Genomic DNA, 16,168 nt, shown 5'->3' on the forward strand with positions numbered 1-16,168 from the left:
GGTAAAAGTCTCAACGCAGTTATGAAATATTTACCATAACTTTGTGTTGAATTCAATTTTTTTAATATTAAAATTTTCTGTTTTAACTGTGATCACATTTCTAAAGTTTCTTCAGTACTGCAAATGTTTTTATTTACTGAAAAATAGTTCTTCATTTGCATGCTTTTCTTTTAGGCAGGCATTAGTAACTGTGAAAAAGGGCAAGTTTGTGATTCTTAGCAATGTTACTGTGAGAGCAGTACAAACTGGAAACAAATGAAAAAAACCCAACAATTAACCTGTGTTTCACTTGTGTACAATGCATCTTGTGCTCATTAATTTTATACAGATCTTGAGGCTAAGTTATACTTGCCTGTAAAGTTGCATAGTTTTAAGCCATGTAGGTATTAATTAGTAATCATTTTGAAAATTCCATTATTCTGCACTTAAAAAAAATGCTTTTCTGTATGTTGAGTCCAAGATTGCAATATTTTTACAGGATACCTGAGCTTGACCTCCTCTTTCAGAATTGCACAAGACTTTGAGTCTGTATACCGTATGTATCGATACTTTACATATAAAGGTATATTATAGAATAACAGAACCAATTTTAACTTCAGTTCACAGTTAAGTATGAATCACAAAACCAATGTTTTAAAATATGAAGGTACAACATAACTTAGATGGCTTATTTGAGGAGAAACATTAGTGAAATCTCTGTTCCATTTGAAAAATCTGTTTTCTTTTGTAATTTATTTGTTTGTAAGATTATGTAAAAGGAATGCAATCAAAAGCAATCACTGGCATTGCTGCACTAATGCAGTGTTCTGCAATGTCTGTATTATGTTGCTTTATAGCTGTCTGTATGGTTTATGGTTAAAACAGACAAGTTATCAGCAATTTGGTCTAATAGGCCCTGAACATGTGCTTGATTAGGTTTCGGTGCAGATCACTTTTTAAGCTGTCTTAGAAGTTTTTCTTTCTTTGCTACCACTGAATAAATATGACCTTCATGAAACAAGGGGTCCAATAGGTCAGTTTGAATACAATTTCAGTAGTGTGAGAAGGAAAAGGCATGCTTTTTTTTTTTTTTTTTTTTTTAGTTGGGGAAAGGTGGAATTTATCTCGAGTAGATACTGGATGCCACAAGGCAAGATGTATGTGCCATGAATTTTAAGAATTCTTTTTTAAAGAAAAGTGAATCTCAGCATTTTCCTCAGTACCCTTGGAATTGCTTGGCTTAAGGGATCTATTCACTGTCTGGTGGTGTTAATAATTTTGGTGTGTATAAAGTGGTATTTAGTTTAGGCAATGTTATTTAGAGCTTTTGGTAGTGTGCTTTGTTGCATGTGATGAACATGCATGCGGTTATATTAAACAGTACTTAATTATCCATACATAATGATTTATTTGAGGAATAGAGAGAACTCATACAATTTCTCCTTCTATCTGAGGGTCATTTGAAAAAAAAAAAAAAGGTGGAAGGGGGAATAGAAAATGCAGAAAAGAGAACTAACAAGACCCCAAAAAAGCTTGGGTTTAACAAGGGTGATCAGATGGTGAACATTACTGGAAATATATGATAAATTGTTCGTTTTCACTGGTACAACACACTCTTCTATGTTGCCAGGACTTTCAAGCTGGATCTTAGTGTCTTGTTCTGCTGGATATTGAACTACATATTTTCCATTGAGCATGGGAGAAATTCTGTTTTTTCTGGACACATGGGGGAGTTGTGGGAAGGCATTTATGAGCTACCAGCCTCTGAGTGATTTAGGTTGCATCCTTGCTATAAATTGAGAATACTAGCCTTCATTAACATGGCACTCAGCCTTCAGCATTTATCTGGGGTTTAAAATAAAAACATTAGGAATTTTAAATGGCTGGATGAGACAGTGTCTGGTAAAGACAGCTGTCAGATGGCTGTTTCAGAAATGCTTGCCCGTGGTAATTAAAAGTAAAAAAAATCAGGTGTTTAGATAGTAGCTTTGAAATAGCATTGCCCAAAAGCCTAAGGCTGCGGTTTATTTTTTATTTTAAAAGGATCTAAAGGTTCAGTTATGCAGTATGGCAGAGCCACTGTAATGAGTTACCGCTGTCCGGTGGTCCTGCCCTGGTCATGCATTCCCATCTCTCCGCCTTCACCACCTCTTCTGTTCGATGGCATGAGAAGCCAATTCAACCTGCCAATTTAAATAAAATAAATTAGTTATCTTCTGCCAGATACGTAACTTCTGTTAGTTTATTATGCAGGTCCAAGCCCAGTGGGGAGGAACAGCTGGGACTTGCATGGGGTAGGGAGGAAGAGATTTAAAAATAAATAAATAAAAAAAGTAGAAGTGGACATCTGTGTACTGCTTACATGGTGCTGTATTGTCTGACTGTGCCCTAAATGTGCCTTTTTGGTGAAGTGCAATGACCCTTACTTGTCTTTTTGGCTTCATGTTGTTCTTTCACGGAAAACTAACTTGCCCAGAAGAGAAAGTATATTTTTCAGTTGAATCTGTTCTACGGTCAGCACAAGGGAAATATAGAAATGGACAAAAAATGGCAGTGGGACTTGCCCTTCTGCTGGCAGTTATGAAACTATAGCCTAAATAAATGCTTCAGTGAAATTCTGGCAGGGAGGTATATGGCAGGATTCCTGGCTTTCAATATACTTAAACAGAAGTGCTAAATCTGGATGCTATGTGCGGTTTTTAGAGCCCCATGTAAAGGGGACATTATTTAAGAGAAATACATTGAAAGTAGTAGAAGTACTTGAAGTTGTACTTGAAGGGCAGCTTGCTTTATCTTAATTAAAATCATAATCATTCTCTTAAAGATATTTATCATATGCTGGCGTTTCAGATCTGCAAATCAGTGATGATACTTGCAGTAAAAAGACTTATCCAGTAAGTTAGCCTGGCTGCTGATAGTCTTATCAAATCATATTCTGTGCTTTTTTTTTTTCCCACTAACAGGCTTGAGTTATATTTGAACTATTTGCCTTTGTCATGCAAATCTTAATCTGAGTGGTTGGATATAAACTTCACTTTTTAGAGCAGTGCATGCTTGATTTATCCTCTTATGGGGAGTTTGATGTTGTCATCTTTTACTACGATTTATATAAACTTAATAAATCTTTATGTTTATGTGGGTAACCTTTCAGTACTGTTTATTACCAGTTGTCTTTATGTGCGTGAAGCTAGCTTCTGTAGGGATTTCCTCTGTAATCTTCCCAGATACTGAGGTTGGTCTGACCAACCCGTACATCTCCAGGCCCTTCCCCCTTGAAGATGGGGCTGACATTTGTCTTCCAGTTGTCAGAAACCCAGCTCCATCAACATAAACTTTCAAAAAGGTGATAGTAAGGATCAAAATGGCATCAGCCAGCTCCCTGAGCACTCTTGGATGTATCCCATCTGGTCCTGAGGACTTTTGGCTTAGGTGTTCCCTAGCTCATTTCCTTTGCTGTGGGTACTGCTTTGCTCCCACAGACTGGGGAGGTTTTGTCTAGGGGGTGAAAAAAAGTCTTCATAGACTTCTCTGGGAAAATAACCATGATGAATGAACTGTTACATACAGCTGCTCAAGGTGTGCCACGAGGCTTATAGCTAAAATCCCGTGGGTAATAATTTGACCCTTTGCATAAGCTCGTTAAAGGTGAGAATGTGTGCCCCAGACTCCCAACCTGTCCCGTGGGATTTGTGTCCGTTCAGAACCACAGCTGAGATACTTTCTTTACAACTCCCTAGGGATGCTGAAGAGCTGTAGACCCTCACACAGAAAAATCTTTCGGGGGGGGGGGGGGGGGGGAGGGCACCTTGAGACCTTTGCCTAAATGCTCTACCTAATTCTGTTTAAAGTCCTTCCCAGTATTTAGTTGGAAGCCCGTGAGAATGTTGTTTTGTTCGTGGAGGAGTTTTGTCATAGGAAATGCCACATCTAATTTAGCAAGTCTTTAGGAGACTATCCTGTCAGGTTCAAAAGCCCCATCCCATTGTCGCTCTCCTGTGTCTGTATCCTGAAGGGTTTCTGTTTGCTAGTTTAGCGTTTAGATGAAGTGTAACATCTGCTTATTTTACTGGGCTGCCTGGAAAAGCATGGTGCCATCTCTGACACTTGATTGATGGCAGCATGAGACGTGAAATTTGTAGAGCAGCTCCCTTAAACTGTATCTAGGTGCTCACGGTTCAGTGTTCTTACTGCAGGCTTCCTGATTGTATCCTCACTTGAAAAGATCTTTGACTTGCAGTCACTGTTAAAAAAAACAACAAACCCAAAACAGTTTTTCAGTGATAACAAAACAGCAACAGTATTTTGTCCCAGCGGTTGCGATCTACATGCATGCTTTTGTAATGATTTCTTGGGGTGTACAACTTTCAGATTCTGTGATAGACTTCTTTTTTGATGCAGAATATTCTAACTCCAAAAACTGGAGCTAGCAGTTGTGCCTCCCTCATGCACCTCAGTGAAGTCTTGCCTCCAGTTTAACAGACTTTTGCTGTGGGATCCTGTAAATTCATGTGTTCTGGGGTTGACTTACTGAGCTACCTTTGTGAAGATGATAATCACTTTAGATGCGTAGCTGGTTATATTAGAGGTAGATCACGTATCATTTGCAGACCTTCAACACTATAGCAAAGTTAATGTTATACATGCTTCTGGAAGTGAAAGTAAACATTCATTTTGAAGCCTTGATTTCAACTTTGTGTGAAGTCCCTTTTTATAAAAGCTATGAAATAGCATGTGCTCTGTGATACACAGCTGCTTTGGTTTAGCAGGAGAGCAGCAAGAGTGTTTGTGTTGTGTTCTCTATGAGAATACTTAAACCATAAGGAGTTCTTTAAGTTTTGGAGAAAGTGAAAAGAAATAGCATTGTTTCCCTGTATGATCACGAAGTGTATATGTTTTGGTGAAGAAAAAGGAGTTTTGCTTAAAACCCTCTCTGCTTTTGCTTAGTAGAGGGAGTAGTTACAATGCTTTTAAATGTCAGTAGCCTTTTGCTGTTTTGTCATAGCACTTTTCTCTCTCAGCACTCAGCTGAGTCGGAGAATAGTTTTTGAGTGCAGTCTCAGCTTCCCATGTGGTTATGAGACTTGGATTGGGTGCGAGGTATTATTGGGTCTTCAGTAAGTTGTCATGCTTTAAAACTTCTTTTTTCTAGGTGCCTGAAGCTGTTCAAAGAGTACCTTGCAACACTGGGAGAAAAATGGCCTATACAATTTAAGGAATGCATTATTAGAAGCTTCATACCTCAGAAAAGTTGAAGATAATTTAACTTGTTAAATAGTCTTGGGATTATGGAGTGCAGAAGCTTACACATTTTGCAGCATATTAACTGCTTAGTTCTGATAAAGTTTTGTGGAGTTATTAGTATCATATTCTAGATTTAGGTTCATTTTTAAATTAAAGTTTAGCTTATGTTTTAGCTTATAGCAGTTAATTTTGAAGCTTGTTTTCTTTGATGTTGACACTTTTGGATCATATACCTGGAACTGGAAAGCATGTATCTGTAGTCAGGCTAATATGTATTGTGCATCAGTGTGATATAAAAGTGGACTCCATCTACTCTTGTTTGGTGTATAGAAGTTCTTGGGCCATGAGAGGTGTTTCCGTTTAATTTTGTGGGATTATGTTGGAAGTGGTTAAAGAATCATCAGGCAGGGACAACATCCTTAATCCTCAAAATTCCTTATGGTTGTTGCTGAAACTTTGGATTTGTCCTGTGTCTTATTTGGTTTAGAATTCATGTAGGCTTGCTTAAATCACACATTTTATAAATGTTTAACACACTTATATAGAAATAAGAAATTAAGTGGCTTCTGGAAAGCTGGTAAGAATGGATTTGTATTTTGAGACTGAGTGAGTGGAAATAAGAATGAAATTTTGTTATTGAACTGTATTTGCAGTCAGTGATGAAGGGTCAACATTTGCAGAAGCTTACAGTACTGTGAGGAAATTTGAGTATGATTTATCTGCAGTATATCATTACTTGAGTTTAAAAAGAGGTGGCAGCATAATCTTGTGCACGTTTCCAAACGCACTTGCATTTAGCAGCAGTGTTAATTTACTTAGTAATTTTGTCTGTTGCTCGTTGAGCTTGTTGGTGATCAGACATTCTAATCCCTTTAAAAGAAACAGAGGCACTGATAAATATGTGGTATTAAGTTAAAGAAGACCTCATGACAAATAAAGGGAAAGGTAGATTTGTATTTTTGCTTACAAAATTGTATCCTTGGTACAATAACAGATATTTTTCTTTGTGACAATGTAACATGACTGAGGCAAAGCTTTTGAATACACTTGTCTTACTGGACCTCCCTGGGTCTTGACAATGTAGATACCTGAAGAAAAATATTGCATATGTTCTGAGAATTCTCACATTTAGGTTGGTTAAACAGATTATGAGATCCTGGTTTTTCTTGCAGAATTAAGGATTCTGGAGAAAATTGGGGTTTTGCCTTTTTATTTGATCTCTCAGGTGCTGCACTTTGCTGTTTCTTCAAGAAAAAAAAGACGATAGCCCAAGTCAGGTTCTTGAAAAATCAAGCATGAAGTGAGTAGTTGGCTCTTTAAGGAGAAGGTTGAGTAAGGAAGGCTTTAAAGCTAGGTGAGGAGCCAGCAACAATGGGGAAAACACTTGCATGCACACCATTAAGTAAGAACAACATCTGGTGAAAAAAGTAACAAAACTGAACAGAAAATGGGGGGCGAGGGGGAAGGTTTATACATGCTTGTAGCAGAAAATGAGGCATAGCATTATACCATTGATGTGGCTGCACACCCTTCAGAATGTAGCATAAGTGCTATGAAACGCAACCTCTATAATATGGAAAGAAACCTTGCAGTTTTCATGACGAAATGTTTGAAGATATGGATTCAGCCTGGAGCTGGAAAACTAGCAGCTTGCATGTTCTGTATTCTGGTTTCATGTTCTTAGTGTAGATATAATTGTATTTGTATACTGCAGCTTTCAATAGACTACTCAGGTTTTACATTGGGTCTCTCTCTTCATAAATGAAGTGGTTGACAGTTGAATTTATTTGTCCTTTTTGTGAAAGATGATGTGGTACAGTGCTCACAGAACTAAGGATAGGGCCAACTTGTTTCAGTAAAAAGCCCCGTGTAGTTCACTACAACATCTAAAGTTCTAGAATATGCTTTATCAAAGGGGTCATGTAGGGAAGAACTTGTATGGAAATTCTTACTAAAATTTGACAGTGTTGAAACATACCTTTGACAAATACATTTGGCAATATATTGCTGTCACAGGTTGCTTAAAAGAAAGCTTGACTTTTTGCATAACACTGTAAGAGATGGTGCTTGCTTTTGAGTAGTTTGAGGCACAAAGCAGATTCTGTAATGAATAGTTGACTTGTTCTTCAGAACCAGTTGTTCCTATGGAGTTACAAGAGGAAAGAATTGGTTGTGTGTTTGTTGTGTAAAGTGTATAGGGCAATGCTGCAAGGCTGTGTTTCAAACAGGGTGAATGTTTTCATGTTAGCTACTTGATAGAAGTTGCGTATCAAGACATGTGATCGCTCCCTGGAGTTTTGAAACACTATGCATCACTTAATATCTTTAATTCTTTGCTGGCTTTAATGTTTGGGACATCAAGAATCATGACGTAATTTGGCTCATATATAATCTGGCTTTGAAACCAGTACCAATGAAATGATCTCACACTTGCCTGTAGATTCTAGATACAGGTATTTAAGTTAATTCCTTATGACTGGATATTTTAAACAGAAACTGTTTAAAAACTGTTTTTCACTGTGTATGGAAAACATACTGTGTACACTACTTCCATTGCAAAGGCACAGTCATTTGCTTTGCAAGTTGTATTTGGTTTGGGTTGGGGTTTTTTTCAATTTTTCCATATTATTTTCTACTGTTTGAACTTCTGTTTTGGGCTCTGAACACAGTTACTGAATCATTTCATCTTAATAATTCCTTCCACAACATCGGTGTTTACTTTTGTTAGGTAGATGAAAAATTTTTCATGCATAGTGTTCTTGTGCTGGTGTTCGATACCCAAGTGTGGTGAGACTTGTGAAGAGTGTCGGTGTGGAATGTGTGGAGGCAGGAGATGGAGGCCTTGGTGGTGGGCAGGATATGAAAATATACTTCTTGTGAAATAAATGCTGTACTGTCAGTTTATCGTGCATCTATGATTACTTGGGATATATTAGCTAATAAGAAAGTGAATCCTGGCTGGAAACTGTGTACTTAGTCATAAGTGTCCAAAATCAGAATTAAGGAAATGTCAGTAATGCACATAGTGGCTTCTTGTCTGGAGGAGAATAATGCTATGTTAACTTCTTTACGGTTTCAGTTCTTATGATTACTGTCCTGTTGGCTTGTTAGTAGTCAAAGGTACATCTCGGCAGCATGTCTGACAGGTGTCTGGGCAGCACAAGGAGTTTTCTATTCTGTTATTGACCTACTAATGCTAACCTTGGAGTGAAAAATGCTGTGTTATAGTAAAATGTCTAGTGTAAATACAGAGCTGATGTGGTGGTCTTCTGTATGCATAATATAGATATACGAAAAGCTCATAAATGCTAGTGCCTCAGGTTAGTTCTGTATGTCCCTTCTTCCATCAGGATGTAAGGACCAAAATCTTTCCTTATTTTCTGTCAGCACTCTTAATGCGAGTCAGAAATATTGCCTGAGAAGGAAGTGTCCAAACCAGACTGAACTAAATGTATGTTTTTTAGAGACACATCCTGAATAAAACTTTTACACATGATGGAACATTCCTAAAATCATAGAATGGTTTGGGTTGGAAGGGACCTTAAAGATCACCTAGTTATAGCCCCCCGCCATGGGCAGGGACACCCCCCAGCAGCCCAGGCTGCCCCCAGCCCCATCCAGCCTGGCCTTGGGCACTGCCAGGGATGGGGCACCCACAGCTGCTCTGGGCAGCCTGGGCCAGCGCCTTGCTGCCCTCACAGTGAAGAGTTTCTTCCTAATATCTAACCTAAATCAACCCTTTTTCAGCTTAAAGCCATCACCCCTTGTGCTATCACTGCCTGCCCTTGTGAAATGTCCCTCTCCAGCTTCCCGACAGCTTCCCTGTCGGCCCCTTAAGGTACTGGCAGGTGCTGTAAGGTCCCTCCAGAGCCTCCTCTTCTCCAGGCTGAACAGCCCCAACTCTCAGCCTGTCTCCACAGGAGAGGTTCCATGTGATAGAAAATGTAGTGTTGCTATGTGGCATGATTTGCTCTTAGATTTTTGGTATATTTGGTATGTGGAACATAAACATTCTGAGCAGACACTTTGGTGTCGTGAGTGCAGTGTGCAGCTGGAAGTGCAATTCTTCCAGGGAACCAGAAGAAAGATGTTCAGCTGTTCAATTTTTAGTGTTTGGATTGGGAGTGCATTTCTGAAACAGCTCAAGCTTTCTGTCTGCAGTGATGTCTTTTGCATTGTGGGCTAGTTTTGGAGTAAATGAATTATACTTGTATTGATTGAAATGGAAGTGGAAGATGCCTTCCAAGGTCCATGTAATGCACTCTTAACTGCAAGTGTGCACTCAGTTTGTGGGCCCAGAGCAGTATGAATCTGAAGTGTGCAAGGGAGAAAACAAGCAAGCTAAAATGCATGTGAGTTGGAAGTTGGGTCCTCACCACCAACTGTTTTGCACCGCAGATCTGCCATACGTGCTAGTGTGGTTGCAACCTCAGTAATATCTCAATTTCTCAGACATGCTAAACCTTTTTTTTTTTTTTTTTTTTTCTTTTCAGGCCAGTATGGAAATCCTCTAAATAAGTATATTAGACATTACGAAGGATTGTCTTATGATGCGGATTTGTTACACCAAAAACACCAGCGTGCCAAAAGAGCAGTATCACATGAAGATCAGTTCTTGCAGCTAGATTTTCATGCTCATGGAAGGTTAGTGGTATTTTAAAAGGTATTTGTTTAAAATATTTTATTCATGTGTGTTTTAATGGTAGTGAAATGTAAATGGTGAAATACAGTCATCAAGCTAATGTTAGCTAGAATACACTAAAGTGCAGTGCTTATAGTTTCTATGAAGTATCTGTTCTGATTTCCAGTATAAGTGTGAAATTGTTGCTTGTAATCACTCATTCAAACTTCTGGTGGGAACTATTAATGCACTTTGAGGCTTAAACAATGGAATTGTACTGGGAACAGAACGGTAGTTGATTCTGAGTTTATAATGTGGCTTTGGCATATTTGTTTACAAAAATTATGCCAGACTGCTTGAGGAGGTATAATAGAGAAAAAGTAAAATTTCAGATTGCCTTTGAAACTACAGAATAGGCCAAAAAAGTGTTCAGTTTCATGTGTAATGGTGTCATCAGTTTTCTGTGCTGTTGTGGAATTCAGCAATTATTTGATATGGGGAAAACATAATTGCTGTTACAAGACTTGCTTTGCCTTGCACTTAGCGTGTGATTGTAAGATCCAGTACAATGTCAGATATTTAGTGTAAGCAACTGAAGTATAATTTGTAGATTTCACTTGGGAAGATCTGTTTATAATTGCCTGCTTTTTGTATTACCGGGGAGAAACAGGAAGAAACTTAAAATATTTTGTGTCTGTATCTTTGTTTCTTTGACTCCCTCCTTTGCAGCACCATTGTCATAATACATTTTTAGGAATGCGTAATGCCCTGGCTTTTCTAATTATTGCAGTTAGAATTTAAGTAATTAGAACTTGCTAAATAATTGCTATCCATATGTAGAAACATAGGAAGTTTGACAGAGCAAAGGTAAACCCGGATCTTCTGAATATGTGTTTGGGATGTTATTTTATGAGTAAGTGTTCTGCTTTTGTGCCAGCTTCTAATTTCTGTAGGGAATGCAGTGTTGCTATTGGAGGTGTGTGCCGTAATGACTGAAATGTCAGTGCATGCTCCCAAAAGATTAGCATTAGGATTGTATTTGTAACTGCTGTAGAACTGCAACCCAAATCCTGAATTTGAAATCCTGTCCTTAAAACCACACTTCTTGGGTGTGATTTTTAGTCCGGGGAATTTTATTAGTTATGGAAGAGTCATATTGCTGCTGTCTCTGCTGTAGCTCCACAAGCAATCTCAAGTCCTTGTTACTAAATTATTTTAATAAACGAGACTGCAGAGTAGAATGTTTCAGATCCTCCTCCAATTGTAAACCTCTCTACTTTGAAATCTCCAGCAAGGTTGCAAGACAGTGAAGTTTAGTTTCAGTCCAATGCTGCTACTCTTTAGCTGCAGGCTGGTGGTAAATTTGGGTTTACCAGAGTGTGTACTACCGCAGAGAGGAGCGGGCCTGACTGCATTCCCAGGTCATCTTTGTGCTAGCTCTGGTAGTCTTAAAAGCATGCAAGGAATAGGATCTTGGAACTGATCCAGCTGAAAATTACTTGGCAAAAAACCCCCCCAAAACCAGTATGACTTGAAGGGGTGACAGAGGGAGGATGAGACCATTCTTTCTGGGAGCGGTCCACATTTCAGTCCACTTGAGCAGGTTCATCTTGTCATTGGTAAAGATCCCATAATACTCTACTGTAAAATAGAGCTCTTAGTTTAGCCTGTGCGTTTTATCTGTGTTAATAAGGTGGACTGAAAATCCTTATCATATGAAAATGTTAACTGTACCTACGATAATGAGGTCTAAAAAAGATTTCCTCCTTTATTTCATGGATCTTAGTCACACCAGACCTCAGACAAACAGGTTTATAAAGATTTTGATAGCAGCTACTATTACTCATGAAGGAAAGTGTTGGTGTTTATATGTGGAATTGATTCTAAATCCCTATGCTCTGAGGCACAAATCCATCACTAACTGAGGAGGCTGAATGGAAACTTACTATAAGGTCAAACCAGTCCATAATTTAGGATTTTGGTAGTTTCCTGTGACACATGTAATGCTTCCTGCCAAGGAGGGGGTTGGCAGGCTATAAATTTAGTCCACAAATTCCTGCTAATCGGTCTGAATCTCTTATTACAAAATATTTTCATTTATCTTTAAATATAAATTAGGAAGGATAAAGTAAATTGTGTTTTACTTCATACAGTGTTTTTAGTAGTTTTGAAGGTGTGTAGCAGTTTGAAAAAACATATAAATGGGGTTGCCTTTTTGTAATTGTAGCTAGTTTATTGTGAACATAACTGATGTATGTCATCGCCAAGAATGACAATATTAAAATCTTTCTATCAAATATTCTAATTACTTTCTGCTAAGGTAGGAAACAAAGCTTTTGCAGAATACTTAAACCATTTAGGTTTAGCCCATGGGCTCTTAAAGTGCTGCTTTATTTAAATACCAAGTGATGAAACTTAAAGGCATTCATTCAACATGAGGTTTGAGACACTGAAAATTTAAACCTGAGTTTTTGAATGGCCTTACATCAAATGGTTAGTTAAGACTTTGTCCAGGTGTGGTGGTTTCTTGGCACACAGCTTTCTGACTTGCATCTCCTTAACTTAATGAAGGTACTAAATAACTGCTACTTATGAGTACTGAAATGATAATCTTCAATTTTGAGTTGGCTTCTGATGGAACAGCTGTCTTCTGTAGCCAGGAAACAATGGAAAAGCTGTCCTAATATTTACTGTTTTCTGTTTGTTGCTGGAAACTGCAAATGAAGCTAGCTGGCCCACAACAGTTCTCGTGCTGTATCTGGTGCCAGTTTGTACTTGATAAACTTAATCTTTCCATTTGGGCCAGAGGAAGCACCTGTTGGTCATGTGGCCAGTCAAGATGGGAGAGTGATTTGGCTAGTTATTGTTCAGCCAGATTAGTAAGTCATTCAATTCAGTATATAAGCAAACTAGTTGTAGGAAGAAGGGGTGCAGAAATACGCAGAAGTGGTGAGAGGGAAGATGCAGTACTGGCCTTTTCCGTGGCAGTTGCTGACATATGCCAGATTAGCATTCATCAAACTTAGTTGCATTGTCCACAAAACTGCTGGCAGCTACAAGTATTTCATGAGTGTGTAGGTAGCATCTGTTCTTCGCAGTAGACTGTTTGGATTTAAGAACTGTGTTTCATAGTACCCTTTTGTTAAAAAAGGAAAAAATGAAAATAAATATTATTTATTTATACCAAGTTAATGTGACCATTTAACCATGGGCTAATAGCTGTTTAATAATGAAATAGATACTGTAATGATGCAATTAAACTCAAAGCTACCTTTTTTTCACACCAGACTCAGTAGTTCTACAAATGGATGTATAACATGCCACCACTGAGAAACCCTGCATGAATATTTAACCCTCATCTGAAAGTTAGATGCTACACAGTACTGTTAAGGACAGAATTTTTTCCAAACTTTTATAGTTGGGTAATTTAAAATACAACTTGTTACAGCAGATGTGATGAGCTAAACCAAACCAGCCTACTGTTCAGTGCTGAAACTCCAGCTTAACAGGGCAGTTAAAATTGCTGAATGTAAGCTGTAGGTATATATTAATTCTTTAGAATCAGAAACTGTAGTTTAGATAAGTTGACATTATTGCTTCACCAGTGGTACAAAATGTTCTTATTTCTCAAATGCTTCAAATTGGACAGAATATGAAGTTTTAAAACAACCCTGGTTATGTATCGTAACTCTTCCACCTTCCAGTTTATATAGTTAATTTAAGGTACCCTTGGAGTCCAGGGAAGGTTCATGCAAAGGTAATGAGTGCACAGTGTTAATGGGAAGGATGGGTGGGTGGTGTGGTGGCTGGAGGGCATCTTGGGCGTAGCGATCAGGAGATGATAGAGTTTTAGATTCTTGGAGAATTAAGGAGGGAGGTCAGCAGAACGGCTACCTTGGACTTGTGGAGGGCTGACTTTGGCTTCTTTAGGAGCCTGGTTGACAGAGTCCCTTGGGAGACAGCCCTGAAGGACCAAGGGGTCCAGGAAGGCTGGGCATTCTTCAAGAAGGTCTTAAAGGTGCAGGAGCAGGCAGTCCCTACAGTCCAAAAGATGAGCTGGTGGGGGAAAAGACTGGCCTGGCTGAACAGAGAGCTTTGGCTGGAACTCGAGGTGGGGTCGGGGGGGCAAGGAGGGTTTGCCACCTTTGGAAGGAAGGGGCAGGCAACTCTGGAGGACTATAAGGATGTCACGAGGTTATGCAGGGAGAAGATTAGAGAGGCGAAAACCCAGCTAGAACTCAGGCTGGCCACTGCTGTAAAAGATAACAAAAAATGTTTTTACAGATACATTAGAAACAAAAGGAGGGCCAAGGATAATCTGCATCCTTTACTGGATACAGGGTGGGGTGGGGTGTGGGAATTGCCACAAAGGCTGAGGAAAAGGCTGTGGTGCTTAATACTTTTTTTGCCTCAGTCTTTAATAGTAAGACCAGTTACCCTCTGGGTACCCAGCCTCCTGAGCTGGAAGACAGGGATGAGGAGGAGCAGAATGAAGTCCCCACAGCCCAGGAGGAAACGGTCAGTGACCTGCTGCTCCACTTGGACACGCACAAGTTGATGGGGCCAGGTGGGATCCACCCAGGGCACAGAGGGAGCCATTGGAGGAGCTCGCCAAGCCACTCTCCGTCATCTATCAGGAGTCCCAGCTGACTGGGGAGGTCCCAGAAGATGGGAGATCAGCCAATGTGACGCCCATCTGCAAGAAGGGCAGGAAGGAGGATCTGGGGAAGTAGAGGCCCATCAGCCCGACCGCGGTGCTGGGGAAGGTTACAGAGCAGATCTTCCTGAGCACCATCACATGGCATGTGCAGGACAGCCAGGGGATCGGGCCCAGCCAGCATGGGCTTATGAAAGGCAGGTCCTGCTTGATGAACTTGATGTCCTTCTACGACAGGATGACCCACCTAGCGGCTGAGGGAAAGGCTGTGGCTGGTGTCTGCCTGGACCTTAGCAAAGCCTTGGACACCATCTCCCACAGCATCTCCTGGAGAAACTGGCTGCTCATGGCTTGGATAAGTGTGTGCTTTATGCTGGGCTAACAGCTGGCTGGGTGGCTGAGCCTCAGGAGTGGTGGTGGATGGAGTTACGTCCCGCTGGTGGCTGGTCACAAGTGGTTGAAAATGAGCTTGAAAAACTTGCCTGAAATCTGATGTTCTTTGAACTATATCTTTTTACCTAATGACATAGCTGTGAATTCCTGAGACATTGTTTCATTCAGAAAACAGTAACTACATCTGTGTAGTGTTTAACTGCACACTCAGTCAACTTAATGCATTCATAATAACATATGCTTTCTAATTTTTTCTTAGTTTGCCCTGTTAATCACCCATCCATACCCACTTCCACTTTCCTGTTTTTAGTTGCTGACTCTCCCTTCTGAAGGTTACCTATGTGACTTGAGTGAACAGCTGCATTTTCAAGTGGTGCTTAAACACATGGTAACAACTGCCTGTTACTAAATTAAAGATGCATTGAGAATTTTTCAGATATTTTGCCATCTAGCTACAGTTTTCCTTAGTTTTCTATCTAAAATTTTATTTTTAAAAAATACTGTAAGTTAAGATCAGACATGTTTGTTGGAATTTATGGACTATATATGATCCTATAATAGGAAAACTATTACAGGAAGTGCTTGCAACGTCACTTCTTTGTAACACATACAAATAAAAAGACCTTTCATATGTTTATGCTTGTGAATATTAAAGCATTAATTTGTTGAATATTGGTAGGTTGTTCTATAAAACCTGAGATATATAAAAATACCGGCTTTGCTGATAAAAACACTTTTCTATGCTTTAATTTGGGCTTACAAGTCACAGCTGCTAAGTCCAGATTCTTTTAGTCCAACATATTCAAATCTTAAAACCTAGCTCAATATAGGGTCAAAATTATGTGACTATTAGATGATTATGCCGGTGCAACTGGAATGGCAGATTCCTCAGCCTCTACCACCTTACACAGTTCATCTGGACTGGAAAGTACATAACTTTCTTCTACTGTGTTCCAAAATGTAATGGACAATTATATCTTCAGATCAGTCTGCATGAATGCTTGTAGAGGTTTGGGTTATGATAGTCAGAAACTTGAATACGTTCTAACTAATGATAAAACACAAGCTTTGCTTCTACTGTGCTAAAAATCGGTGATATTGGTCATTTGTAGTGATCCCTGGTGGTTATTGGACATTTTCCTTATCTTGTTTTCTTATTCACCACAACGTTCTTGCTGACTGTTCTGTGTCAGTACAGGTACATATCATACCCCTGTGTATTCAAAAGAGAGTGCATTCACCTCTGCTCTGTAACTTAATAACCATAATAATAGGTA

At 39.2% G+C, this 16,168-nt stretch overlaps 1 protein-coding gene across 2 annotated transcripts in view; it reads left to right on the plus strand.

The window, feature by feature from the left end:
* ADAM10 (ADAM metallopeptidase domain 10) overlaps window positions 1–16,168 on the plus strand; it is a 51,328-nt gene that overhangs the window by 1,942 nt on the left and 33,218 nt on the right. For both annotated transcript variants that reach the window (XM_055808221.1, XM_055808231.1), the window contains exon 2: window positions 9,714–9,864. In XM_055808221.1, the coding sequence (XP_055664196.1) occupies window positions 9,714–9,864 (151 nt within the window). The remainder of the gene's footprint in view (window positions 1–9,713; window positions 9,865–16,168) is intronic.

Source organism: Falco peregrinus, chromosome 1, assembly GCF_023634155.1.
Source record: "Falco peregrinus isolate bFalPer1 chromosome 1, bFalPer1.pri, whole genome shotgun sequence".
Lineage (NCBI taxonomy): Eukaryota > Metazoa > Chordata > Aves > Falconiformes > Falconidae > Falco > Falco peregrinus.